At 44.6% G+C, this 13,721-nt stretch overlaps 1 protein-coding gene across 4 annotated transcripts in view; it reads left to right on the top strand.

The window, feature by feature from the left end:
• The window catches only part of NFRKB (nuclear factor related to kappaB binding protein), a 40,755-nt gene that overhangs the window by 11,168 nt on the left and 15,866 nt on the right, over nt 1-13,721 (top strand). For 3 of the 4 annotated variants that reach the window (XM_004763912.2, XM_004763911.3, XM_045080350.1), the window contains 11 exons: nt 4,208-4,335; nt 4,826-5,000; nt 5,551-5,688; nt 6,296-6,369; nt 7,373-7,457; nt 7,899-8,079; nt 8,333-8,441; nt 8,656-8,782; nt 9,025-9,090; nt 12,751-12,830; nt 12,939-12,985. In XM_004763912.2, the coding sequence (XP_004763969.1) occupies nt 4,208-4,335; nt 4,826-5,000; nt 5,551-5,688; nt 6,296-6,369; nt 7,373-7,457; nt 7,899-8,079; nt 8,333-8,441; nt 8,656-8,782; nt 9,025-9,090; nt 12,751-12,830; nt 12,939-12,985 (1,210 nt within the window). The remainder of the gene's footprint in view (nt 1-4,207; nt 4,336-4,825; nt 5,001-5,550; nt 5,689-6,295; nt 6,370-7,372; nt 7,458-7,898; nt 8,080-8,332; nt 8,442-8,655; nt 8,783-9,024; nt 9,091-12,750; nt 12,831-12,938; nt 12,986-13,721) is intronic. The other variant, XM_004763913.2, reaches the window with a different exon arrangement.

A 13,721-nucleotide genomic window follows, 5' to 3' on the forward strand; every position in this document is an offset into this window, starting at 1 on the left:
TTCAAGGGTCAGCTCTGCTCTTCACCAGATCCACCATTATTAACATTAACATCTTGCCACATTGGCTCTCATCGTTACTGTAGATTATTACTGTCGTTTTTTTGCTGAACCATTTGAGAGTATTGCAGACATTGCAGCCCTACATTTTTCATCATTAATGTCTGAAGAATAAGAACATTTTCTTACATAACCACAAATGATCAGATTCAGAGATACTACAAGTACAGAATTTTTCTGTGTTTAAATTCTGTATGTACATGTAAAATGTAACATAGATGAGCTGTTACCTAGTTACATCACATCTCACCAGTGAGCATTTTCCCTGCTCCATGTCTCTTTAGTGAGCAAGTAATTTCTAAACCAGCAGATGCATTTTATTTTATTTTTTATTTTTTTAAAAAGATATATTTATTTGAGAGAGTGGGAGTGTAAGAGCACACGTATGGGGAGGGAAAGAGGGAGAGGGAGAATCTCAAGCAGATTTCCTGCTGAGTGTGCAGCTTGTTCCAGGGCTCACTCCCATGACCTTGAGATCATGATTAGAGCTAAAATCCAGAGGTAGACGCTTAACTGACTGAGCCACCCAGACACCCCCAGCAGATGCTTTTTAGTTCTCTACTTGCTCCGTGCACAGCATCACAGTCTTTTTTTTATTTTTTATTTTTTTAATTACTATTTTAGCAAGCTCTACACCCAACATGGGGCTTGAACTCATGACCTCAAGATGAAGAGTCTCATGTTCTACCAGCTGAGTCAGTCGGGTGCCCCTGGGGAGCCCAGCATCTGCTGTCATGGGCACTTTCTTCATCTTGAGACTTTCCTCCCTTTTGCATCAGTGACTCTTCCTTGGCCTGGATCTCCTCCTGGTTTCTGACACCCTACCTCACGCACCCCAGTTTCTCTGCTAACCCCTGTTCCGCTCACTGGTCCCGTCTGTGTTACTGCTGTTGAGGCACCGTTCTTACCTCTGTACTTGTCTGCTTTCATTCACTGTCTCTTCACTGCCGACTGCTGGGCTGCTTTAGCAGCCACCTCCACACAGCTGCTACAGCGAGCTCCTTAAAACCTCCCTTCTCAGAATATTTAGCAGTTGCCTTCACTTAAAATAAAATTCAGTGTCTGCAGGGCTCTATGTGACCTGGCCTTGCCCACTTATCCCAACTTCATCTGGTACTGCGCTCTCCTTTCCTCACTGTTAACTAGCCCGCCACCAGCCAATAGAAATGTTACATGAACCGGGGCACCTGGTGGCTCAGCTGGTTAAGTGACTCTTGATTTCGGCTCAGGGTTGTGAGATCGAGTCTGGCATTGACTCCCCACTCAGTGGGAAGGCTGCGTCACTCCCTTTTCCTCTGCTCTTCCCCCCGCCTTGCTCTCCTTCTCTCAAATAAATAAATCTTAAAAAAAAAAAAAAAGATGAAATATGTGTGTTCAAGTTAAAATTTTCCAGTAGCTGCATTAAGAATCATAAAGGCAGGGACGCCTGGGTGGCTCAGTTGGTTAAGCAGCTGCCTTCGGCTCAGGTCATGATCCCAGCGTCCTGGGATCGAGTCCCGCATCGGGCTCCCTGCTCTGCAGGGAAGCCTGCTTCTCCCTCTGACTCTGCCTTACACTCTGTCTGCCTGTACTCGCTCTCGCTCGCTCTCTCTCTGACAAATAAATAAATAAAATCTTAAAAAAAAAAAAAAAAAAAAGAATCATAAAGGCAGTTAATTTTAATGAGACATTTTGATCTATTATAATTATTATTAATTTCTTTCCTTTTTTTTTTTTTAAGATTTTATTTATTTATATGACAGGGAGAGACAAGCGAGAGAGGGAACATAAGCAGGGGGAGTGGAAGAGAGAGAAGCAGGCCTCCTGCTGAGCAGGGAGCCCGATATGGGGCTCGATCCCAGGACCTGGGATCATGACCTGAGCCAAAGGCAGATGCCCAACCACTGAGCCACCCAGGTCCTCCAGTATTTTCCTTAATACATACAGAATATTTTTTTCACAGAGGTATGGCATTTAATGGCTTTCAAAAAGTGGGGGAAACTAAATGCTGAAGGAACATAACTTCAAAGAAGTACAGAGGCAAAAAAGATACTCAGTTTTTATATATCAAACAGCATCAGTAGCATTCAACTCCTGGCTCGTTTCTTGGAGGTCACATCCTGTTTCCCAGAAGCAGGCAGCATAGCATGGTGGGTAAGACCTTGAACCCAGCTGGATTACCTGGGTTCACACCTGCTTTCCCCTTTTATTAGGTGTGTGACCTTGGACAAGTTATTTAAATTTCCTATCCTTCAGTTTCTTCATCTGCAAAATGAGGATTTAGTAGTGCTTTCTATGGGGTGGTTTTGAAGATTAAATGAGTTAATAGATGCAGGGTCCTTATATAGTGGCAGTTGTCAAGGGCTGGTCTTTTTTTTTTTTTAAGATTTTATTTATTATTTATTTGGCAGGGATCAAAAGTAGGCGGAGAGGCAGGCAGAGAGAGAGGAAGGGAAGCAGGCTCCCTGCTGAGCAGAGAGCCCAACTTGGGGCTCAATTCCAGGAACCTGGGATTATGACCTGAGCCGAAGGCAGAGGCTTTAACCCACTGAGCCACCCAGGCTCCCCAGTCAGGGGCTGTTCTAAGTAAACATTTGCTATTATTAGTTACATTGGATGGTATTAGGGTGGTTGGGACAAAAAAGAGAAACACTGTGTACTTTAACTTCTCATTTTAGCCTTCTGAGATTAGCTTTTCAGTCTTTCCTTCTCAGTTTTCATCATGGTCTATCAGCTCAAATCCATATGTCCGAAGTAGACCTCTCCTCGACCTTTTTATCTCAGATGATAATATCAGTTTGTCATGTCCACTAATCAGGGTACCATGCTTAGTTGACCTCTGTGTGGCCCCCATCCTGTTCCAGGATCTGAACTATCAGCTGGTTTAATCCTTCTCCCTCAGGAATGTATCTCTAGTCTCTACTTCTGTTCATGTAACCACTATTTTACTTACTAGTCAGCTAATAGGTGCCAGACATTCTTTGAGGTTCTGGAAATATGGTAATGATCTTACATTCTCATAGGGAAGAACATGATAATAAACAAGAAAATACTTATGGGCATTAAGTACTTTTTAGAATGGGACTAGAATGATGGGAAGGAGCTCTTTTAGACATGGTAGTTGGTGAAGATTTCTCTGATGAGATGGTATCAAGACAGGGACTTAATGAGGGTAGGATGACCAAGCTCTGAAAACACTGGGTGTTAGTAGGAAGCCTTGCATTTAGAGGGAACTTTAAGTACAAAGGCCTTGAGAAAATAGGGTATGTAGCCTATTCAGGAAACAGCTTGGAGGCCAGTAGGGCTGAGATAGAGGGAGCAAAGAGAAGACTGGTGGAAGATGAGGCCAGAGGGAGCCCAGGACACATGAAGGGCCTTCCAGGCTATCTTTCAGACCTGGGCTTTTATTCTGAGTGTGGAGGGGAGGGAAGCTGCCATCCTCTCTCACCTAGACCTCCTGCAGGAGTTTTCTTTCTTCTCTCTTGCTCTCCACCATGTCCTGCTTTAAACCCTTCAAATTATTCCTGTTGCACTTAGGATAAAATACAGCTCCACCCGTGCCCTATGGGTTTCTGTGTGGTTAGATCTCTGCCTGCCTTCCCAGGGCGTCGCCCGCTACCTCAGCTTTAGACCACTCTGTGTTAGTCATACATTTCCTCCAGCTTTGGGTTGTGCAGAGTCCTTGCTTGCATCAAATCTTCCTTAGCATGGACTGTTCCTTCTGCCTTCCCCCCATTTTTACTTCTTACTTTTAAATTCCCATTGATTTTCCTCCCAATTTTTTGTTTTGAAAATTTTTAAACAAACGGAAAAGTTGGCAAATAGTATAACAAACGTCTGTGTAACTTTTTAATATTTATCAGTTGTTAACATTTTACCGTAGTTGCTTTTATTAGGCTTCATTTTATGTTTTGTTCCTTAGAGATCTCTTTCCCGAATATACCCCTCCTCACTCTCGGTAGTTGCTTCAAATTAATTCCCCAGAGTACTTAAAAAGAGTATCTATCTGTTTAACTGCTTATTTTCTGCCTCCCATGGACTGTAGGCTCCACATATGCAAAAGTCATCTTTTACTCTCCTGTCCTGTCTTCTGGTATCTAGCACCTTTTAAGCATGTGTTAGATATTTGTTGACCCGTATTCACACACAGTTTTGCCTCTGTTCTTCTCAGATGGACACTTCAACCCGGAGGTGGTCAAGTACCGGCAGCTGTGCTTCAAGTCCCAGTACAAGCGCTACCTGACATGTCAGCAGCAGTACTTCCACAGGCTGCTCAAGCAGATCCTGGCCTCCCGGAGCGTAAGTAGTGCTGGCCCCTGTGTGTGGCACGGGGACGCTGAACGCACACATCTCATCACTTCAAGAAGTGGTTCGGGTACCGCACGCCGGCGATAGCAGTAAGAAGAAAACGGGACCAGTAAAGTCACCACACAGTTAGGCTGTATTGTCCTTTCTTACTCATTTTAAGATGTAGCCTGGTTTCAGAGATGTGAAAACATGGAAAAATGGTATCTCTTAAAACTGATGAAATATAGCTTCAGTCTTTAGCAAGGTCAGCAGATGGCTTTGAGATCCATCGTGGGTTGTTTAGGAGAAGCAAGTTGCTGCACAGCTGACATGCGAGAGCACACAGGCCTCCAGATACCCTGACGGATGAATAGGGCACCAGGCTTCATGGCCTGGGAGTTGGACCTGTGTGGTAATTTTAGAGGCACGTGTTGTAGACTTCAGGAACGCACCAGAACAAACTTTGGGTGATGACGTGTATGCCCATCTGCTCTCTTCCTAGGACCTACTGGAGATGGCCCGACGGAGTGGCCCAGCCCTTCCCTTCCGCCAGAAGCGCCCTTCACCGTCCCGGACCCCTGAGGAGCGGGAGTGGCGGACCCAGCAGCGTTACTTGAAGGTCTTGAGGGAAGTGAAGGAGGAGTGTGGTGACACAGACCTGTCATCTGATGAAGAGGGTGAGTGTCTGTGGGCACTTGGAGTAGCTGGGATGTTGGATTTACACCAGCAGCTTGTTGTTCAGTTGGAGCCAGTGGTAGCCATTTATTTCCCGTGAAGGAAGCTATCCCAATTGTCTCTCTTGGGGGGAGGTGGATGATGGGACTCAGAACTCCTTAGTCTTTGGGCTCTGAGACGTTCCTGTTAGGTGGGGTGTGACTGCATACCTTTTTTACCCTTGATGCTTAAGTGGCATTTGAGTTTAGATGAGATGAATCCCTGCATGGCAGGGCTCTCCACAGTAGGCCTTCTGGTCCTATTGTGCCACTTGAGAGAACTGCTTTTCCCCTTACAGGAGAGTAGTAGTGACTGTTGGCCTGCTGCAATGCGACCCCATCACTCTGTTGAAGTCTCTCTTCCTGGAAGAGCCGTTTAAATGACCTAAATGTGCTCCAGTTCGTCTGGAGAAGGGTCAGAAAGGAATGGTGGAACCCTGGCCTCCATGTTGTTGGCTTAGCCTTGTTGAACCCAAATGGCCACTTACCCAATCTCCCCTATTGGAGTCCACAGCCACGTTGGATTTACAAGAAAAATTTTCTTTTGAAGATCTCAGCTCATGGCTTCCGAGCTCTCCAGCGCGTTCTCCTAGCCCTGCGGTGCCCCTGAGGGTGGTGCCCACGCTTTCAACCACGGATATGAGAACTGCAGGTGAGAGCTGAGTGATGCTGTGGACACTTCGGGAGAGCAGGACCTAGATCTGAGAACTAGGACGGGGGTGCTGGATTCTTACCTACCAGGGAATCGAAGCATTCCTTAGAAGTGGGAGATTAGAAGTTTCTGTAGGATTCCACTTGTCTCCAAGTAGGTAGGCCTGCCTTTCTTCCTTCCTTTGTTTTGAAGCTTTTCCTTAGTTGCTGATCAGATGGTATTTTGGACTGAAGAAAGCAAGATTCTTAAAATAGCAATATTTAGGGGCAGTTCAGTAATAGAACAAGAGAGGTAATCAGAGAAGTTTCTTAGAATGTGAAATTAGAGAAGAACTTTTTTAACTGGGATAGGAATCAAAGAAGATGGTTAAGAATTTTTGAGGTGTTTTAGGAGCAGCTGAGATCATTCTTATCCATCAACATAGAGAAAAGCTGAAGAGTTGATCCTGTGACTATTTCAAGATTGTGCGTGCTTACAGTACATGGGAGTCAGAAGGGACACTCAGAAACAGGTTACTTTGAGTATCACAAGTGACCAGAAAGACTTGAATTTGAGCATCATGCTAGTGAATGACCTAGTCCATATGGTTTGGTTCATTTTCTCTCAGATAAAATAGAACTGGGGGACAGTGACCTGAAGATAATGTTAAAGAAGCACCATGAGAAGCGGAAACATCAACCAGTAAGATTGGGTGGGGTGGTCACTAGTGGTTTTTGGTCTAACATCTTTGGATTGGCGTTTGGGAGATAAAGGTAGTCACCATATCAAATATCTTTGGATAGGCTTTTAGGAGATAAGGTAGTCACCATATTGTTTATGCTTCCTTTTCTTTCGCTGTTGGGGAACAAGAGCCACTATAGTGGCTAGTTACACCAGCAATATGAGAGGAAGACAGATGCTTGACCTAGTGTCTGATTTATATGGTATATGAATCACTATATACATTTTACCTGTGTTCAGAGAGGTTAAGGAGCTTGTCCTTGGCCCTACTGCTAGGAAGTCAGGAGTCAGATTCTGTGTTCTTCCCACTTTTTACTCTCTGTTACTCTGCTGAGTCAAGGTGATGCCAGTGCAGCCAAGTCAGAGAGCAGAGCTCCCGTCCAAGAAAAGGCGGGGAGGTGGGAAGCGTCCCACATTGGAAATCAGCAAATTCCTTACCTTTTATGAACCGCATTTTCAGACTATAATATAAAATATAATGATATTTAATAAGCTTGTTTGAAGAGCAGTAAGATAAGGAATGCAGAAGAGCTTTATAAACTAAATGTCATGCAATAGAAAGGTTGGAAGTGAGTTCTGTGTCCCGTTATGAAGGGAAGTAGTTTTTGTCTTTGTGTCTCTCTCTCTCTCTATATATATATATATAAAAGACTTTATTTATTTATTTGATAGAACTCACAAGTAGGCAGAGAGGCAGGCAAAGAGAGAGGGGGAGGCAGGCTCCCTGCTGAGCAGAGAGCCTGATGCGGGGCTTGATCCCAGGACCCTGAGATCATGACCTGAGCTGAAGGCAAAGGCTTTAACACACTGAGTCACCCAGGTCCCCCTCCATATATTTTTAATTGAACATGATTTCCCCAAGTGTGCCTAATATCTGATTGTATCTAGGTAAATTGGGAAAATAATCAGCAGTTTTAGCTTCTTTTGGGGGCCTGTATAACAAATCTTTGAATATCACATCCAGGATCATCCGGACCTTTTGACAGGGGACCTCACACTCAATGACATCATGACTCGAGTAAATGCTGGCAGAAAGGGCTCTCTAGCAGGTAAAGATGTCCTTTTTAGGTATATATCATCGGACTGTTGTGTTATGTTACATGAGCCTGTCTGTGTGGCAAAAATAAATGAGACCACAGCTTTCTTCTTGTTGATAGCTTTTGTTTAGTTATTGCTTGTTATGGACTTACAGATGAAAAATGAGTATAAGATCAATACACTACATCTTTGGCTGTTTAATAGGTGTTAAAATTAACTTGTGAAATCTTTCAGTGGATTTGGTTAAAAAAAACAAAAAAAAAGAAAAAAGAACTCAGTGTCTTATTACTTAAGACTTTTTTTCTCCATCTACTGGTGGATGTTCAGAAAATAGCATTTAGATGGGACCCTCCCTTTTTTTTTGTTGTTGTTGTTGTTGTTTGTTTTTTAGGACCCTCCCTTCTTGATGTAGAAAATGCAGTTCTGTGATTTGTGTTGTCTTTTCTTCCTAGCCCTATATGACTTGGCTGTCCTTAAAAAAAAGGTTAAGGAAAAAGAGGAGAAGAAGAAGAAGAAAATAAAACTGATCAAATCAGAGGCAGAGGATTTGGCTGAACCCTTAAGCAGTGCTGATGGGATCCCACCTCTCTCCCAGGCCCCTTCTCCACTGGCTATACCTGCCATTAAGGAGGAGTAAGTGAGCAACAGAGATTCCTGCTCAAGGGTGAAAGATGAACCCGCAGTTTACCCAGCACTCATGCGTGGAAGAAGCCTGTGCATGTTGAATCTGCAAGACCAGAGTCCCAGGGGACCTGCTAGGGAACGTGTTTGGTGTGGTCCTTTATTGAACTTTTGTATGACTCTTAGAGGGTTTGGAGGACCTAAACCATCTGGGAATGTGTTCTTGGTCTCTTCAGTTGTTCTTACATATTTTTTCCTTCCTTAGGCCTCTTGAAGATCTCAAACCTTGCCTTGGAATCAATGAAATATCTTCCAGTTTCTTCTCTCTTCTATTAGAGATCTTGCTGCTAGAGGGGCAAGCTAGCCTTCCCATGGTAAGAGTTTTGGAAAGGTCAGATGTACATTAGAGTTTTCAAATTGTAGAAGACTGGCAGTGTTCAGCTGGAGAGGAATTCCAGGTTCCTCTCAGAGTTCTGCAGCTCATTTGCTCTGTGACTTGTAGATAGATTCTAGCTTGCTCGGGCGAGTCTGCAGGGTTGCTGATGTGGAACAGAACTCTGACTGGCTTCTGCCTTTGTGTTCCCTTAGCTGGAGGAACGGGTTTTGGATTGGCAGTCCTCTCCAGCCAGCTCCCTCAATAGCTGGTTCTCTGCGGCCCCCAACTGGGCAGAGTTGGTGTTACCAGCTCTGCAGTATCTTGCTGGGGAAAGTCGGGGTAAGATACTTTTTTCCTTAGGGTCAAGTATCCTCCCCCATTTAATTCATTTTCCTGTAAACCGCAACATTCCTGGTTAAAGCCCTGTGGTTTCACCTACTGCTGTGCCGTGGGGGTCTCCACTGTCCTGATCCACTATGAAACATTCAGAAGTTCTCTTGGGGCTCGGGGATCGCAGTTATTCGGAGTTTTGCGCTCTTTCTGACCTGTGCCGCTTGTTCATGTGATCCATTTCTTGGCAGCCGTACCTTCCAGTTTCTCTCCATTTGTTGAATTCAAAGAGAAAACGCAGCAGTGGAAATTGCTGGGTGAGTAATTCATTCTGCTCCTCATAGCAGTGGGTTTTCATCCTTTCCCATCCCTGCTCAGCTGCTTTTGCCTTCCAGTCCATACAGCCCAATAGGATGTTGAGAACAGCAGTATTAAGCCTTACTTTGTTCAGTAAAAGAAGCAAAATATCTGTAAAAAAAAAATCCTTTGTGACTCTTTTGGTATCTCAGGGTCTAAGTTTCACCCCTCCTCTGGATTTTGGCTCCCCCAAGTTGGGGTGGATGGATGGCCTTTCTAGGACAATGCACTCTGGTGTTGGCTGGGTTTATATCTGTGGGGCTCTTTTACAGTAGGACCCATAGTCATATTAATTGCACCTGTTCTTGTAGATTAACCTGCAATAGTGTAACTATTTTTCTTTCCTAACAGTGGGCTTTGCTATTGAGGATAACGTGCAACAGGATGTCAGATAGCCCTGAATACACTATTTCCAAGTAGCAGGATTGTTTTTTTCTTTTTTAAATTTATAAAGTCCCACTTACTAAGTTTTAGTATCATGTATCTGAAGCACTTTGAACACTTTTACCAATGATGGTGATCAGAGGAAAATTCCATGTTGATTTCCTACTGAAACTCACTAACCTTTCTCTTTACCCCCTAGAGTGATCTATGAAGGGAAAGAAGGAGAGAAGATTTTAAGTGCAGTAGATTAATTTATTCCTTAAAATGTTTATTTGGCTTTTAGATGTCAGGGATTGTGTTAGGTGCCAGAGTATATAATGAACAAATATTCATTCACATGAAAAAACAAACATTTACATTCTGTGAGGGGAAAGTACTAGAAAGATGGAAGTTTATGACAAGGTGTTGGTGTATTCTGCAGAATTGGGAGGACCTTCCTGAGGAAGGAACATTTCAGCAGAGATGTTAATGATGCCTGGGAGGGAGGGAGGCAGACTGAGGGGAAGAGCTTTCCATGTGGGGGAAACCGTATGGGTCAGCTAGGGAAGATTGGATGCGAGAAAATCACACAGGCCTACGTATAGATGATGAGAATCTGGGGGCGAGGAGAGAGAATGGACAAATTGAGAAGTTGTAGGTGGTTAAAGCCATACGACTTGGTTATGACTGGCTGTGGGGAGTAAAGGGAGAGTGCTGTCAAGCATCACTTCCAGATTTGTGCCTTGTGGTGAAGCTGCCATTCATTGTGGTAGGCGGCTGTGGAGGGTGAGGGTGGAGATCCTGAGTTTAGTTTTAGACGTGCTGAGTGTGAGCTGCCTTCAAGATGTTAAAGTGTCGATGTTGAGTAGGCAGTGTGGGTGAGAGGGAGTAGAGAGTGTGGGTTTAGAATCCAGATGGGAGAGTCAGGGCAGGGAGTTGTTGGCATATCTACAGTAGTCAAACCCAGAGGCGAAGTGAAGAGAAATGAGAACCTTTGACGAGGCTTTGAGAAGCTCCAAGACAGGGCAGGCTGAGCAGGAGAGCATCCTCCCCAAGGACACTTGGGGGGAAACCATGAAATAGTTGGATCTTGGAAGCCAGGGAAGGACCCAGTCAGGAATTGGGGAGTAGTCATTAGCCTTGATCATCTTAAAAGGTTCAGTAAGATAAAGCGCATGGATTCGAGGGCATGGAAGAGCTGGTGAATTTCTTATAAGAGTGATTCCTTATCAGGGTGACAGGCATCAAGGACAGTGGGGGGCTGAAGGCAACCTGTGATTGCTGACTGTGTTGCTCTTTCCGGCTCTGTCAGCCTACTAGTGGCTGGAAGTCAGCCTGGAAGAGGACCTATGCCCGGGGTGGTAAACCTTATAGGACCAGCTAATAAGGATTTTAAGCTTGTGGACCTGATAAGACAGGTGGCCAGTTTGCTGACCCGTATGTAATGTACCCCTTGGAAATCTGCAGGTGCTACCAGTCAGGGCCCCCTTTTCTATAGTCAGTTAAATATTGACCATCATACCTCTGGTTAAAGAGACGATGAATCTAAACACCTTCTTAGAGGCTTAACAGGGAAGGGGATGATAGTAAGAGGGACTTGTAGCCAAGAAAGGCATTTTTTTCAATGAGAGAAACTCTGAGTCTAAGTGTTGATGTGAAGAGTACAGTGGAGAGAGGGAGATTGAAAATGCAGAAGAGAAGGGGGAATTCACCATGAAAACGCCTGAGAAAGAGGGAAAGGGATTGGCCTCGGTCGACAGGAGAGAGTGCAGTTCTTACTGTGGGGGCAGGTGGTGGACACCCAGCAGTCAGCTGGCGGCCTGTGTTTTTAAAAGTTCCCAGGTGATGATTCTGTGGATAGGGCTGGGGTTGAGGAACATTGCATTAGACATGTGGAGGATGGAGGAGTTTCAGGTAATGACAGAGTCCATTTGTGACTGTGGGAGTGAGTGGCTGGAGTGCAGTAGAGGGAGGTCGTGTGGACAGAAAGAACCACAAGGTTTGCATATTGGCTGTACTGCCCATCTGGATGTGCTAGTTGCCCAGTGTGCTGGCAGGAAGTGTCATGGTAAGAGGCCAGGTGAGCCAGTGCTCTGTGAGAAATGACTAGGTCAGTAGCTGCAAGAAGCAGGGGGCAGGGTGGAACAGGTGGGTGGGTGATGGTAAGAGTCTTGGGGACCAGGCCTTTGTTTTATTTTGATTTTCCAGAAGAGCTGGGGAAAGGTAGTCCGGAAGCAGTGATGGGATGGAAGGAGGAACTTGTGCAGAAGGGCGTGGCTGTGAGAGGACAGGCCGCCAGTACTCCCCAAGGTAGACTGTGGAGAAGCAGACTTCACATCCAATAAGGATGTGGAGGGAGTGATTGAGAAGGGGATTAGGCTGTGGGGAAATGGACTATGAAGGAGCAATTCTAGAAGGCAGAGGAGTAGGGGAGTCTTCCCAGGATGAGAAAGTGCAGTACTTTTCAGGGACTGTGGGACTGTGCCTGACGATGGAGAGCATGTTTTGAGTCCTCAGAAGTGTCATCTCAGCTGCTTTGAGAAGGGTAGGCCCTGGGGGGCTGCATTCTTCCCACAAGCAGACCCAAGTGCTGGTGGTCTCTGTGGCTTCTAGCCTGGGCAGGAGACATAGGGACTGTCCTGTGATGGGTGCTTCCGTAGGAGACCGAACAAAGTAGTAGGGGAGGAGGGCACAGAGGGACGTGCTTATTTCTCTAGGTGGGTCAAGGGGGTCAAGCTTTTCTCCTGCCTGAGGGCCTGCTCATTGCTGTACGAGTTGGTAGAATGCTTCTGTTGCCCCACTATGAGAAGAAGCCTTTTCTGACCCCACAAAGATAGGAAAACTTGCCTAGGGTAAGCTCTCATGATATTTTTTGTGATACCTTTCACTTTGAGATTTTATTAACATGTATTCTTTTCTCACTTGACTATAAACTCTGTGAGAACAGAGACTGAGTTCACTGAGTAACCCCGCCTCTCATGCAGTGTGTGGCACGTGGTGGCTGCTCAGCAAATCCCTGGGAAATGAGCAGTTCACTCAGGAAGCATCAGAAGTGTTGGTCCAGGCAGACAGAGAATGGAAGGCAATACAGGCTGAGGGGATAGTAAGTGCAAAGGACCATTACACCATAGGTTCTGATGGGTTCTTTCTCTGGCATAGATACAGCAAGCAAGAAGAAAGTGGGATTCTGAGTAATACCTTAGATTGTTCTATTATTATTGTTGTTGTTGTTATTTGCCTTTTTAATTTTTTGATAGGCCAGGCCCAAGATAATGAAAAGGAATTAGCTGCACTCTTCCAGCTATGGCTGGAAACCAAAGACCAGGCTTTCTGTAAGGTACGGTTTTTAAGAAATAACCAGACTTTTCCTATTGGATTTCTAGAGCCCTTAAATTAGCCAAAATTCTTTAATGTGTTTACCTGTTAATGTTTCTTCTTTCTCCAGCAAGAGAATGAAGACAGCTCAGATGCCACAACACCTGTTCCTCGGGTGTGAGTATAATACTTTAATGGGGGGTGGTAGTCCATGAAATTATAGTTTAAGGTCCTGCCATGGTTTTGATGATATTTCTTAGTATGTTAGAATGTAGTAAACTAGGTGTCCCCTGATTCTGACCTGCCTTAACATACCTGAGAAGGGTAACATGCTCCTATCAGTAAGAATGGCTTTCCGAGCAAAGGATTCTGAACTGGACAGAGGATTGCATAGTAGATGCTCTGAAGAGCTTGTGATCCACCTTGTCGGAGGGCGTAGTCCTTTCCCTGAATTCTCCTTCAGTTCCCATTTGAGAGAGATATGATCTTTCTTATTCTACCTATGAAAAAATTGAGGCATGAGGTTAAATGACCTGCTGAAGGTTAGTGACAGGACCTCATCTAGAATTTAGGCCTCTTGGCTCTAATCATGAGCTCTTGATATCACATCGTTGTCATGTGATTGTTTCTAGTCTGATGTGGTCCTTTTTGTCCTCCCCCCACCCACACCCCACCAAGCTTTGTAGAGATACAGTTGACATACAGTATTGTGTAAGTTTGAAGTATAGAACGTGTTTGAATTGATACATGTGTATATTATGTATCGATTACCGTAATATTAGTCATATTCATTATGTCACATAATCATCAGTTCATTTTAGTGGTGAGAACATTTAAGATCTCTATTAGCAACTTTTAAGTGTATGAAACAGTATTGATAACTGTAGTCATTTTGCTGTAGGTCAGATACCCA

This window comes from Mustela putorius, unplaced genomic scaffold (assembly GCF_011764305.1).
Source record: "Mustela putorius furo isolate JIRA1106 unplaced genomic scaffold, ASM1176430v1.1 tig00000460_pilon_pilon_pilon, whole genome shotgun sequence".
NCBI lineage: Eukaryota > Metazoa > Chordata > Mammalia > Carnivora > Mustelidae > Mustela > Mustela putorius.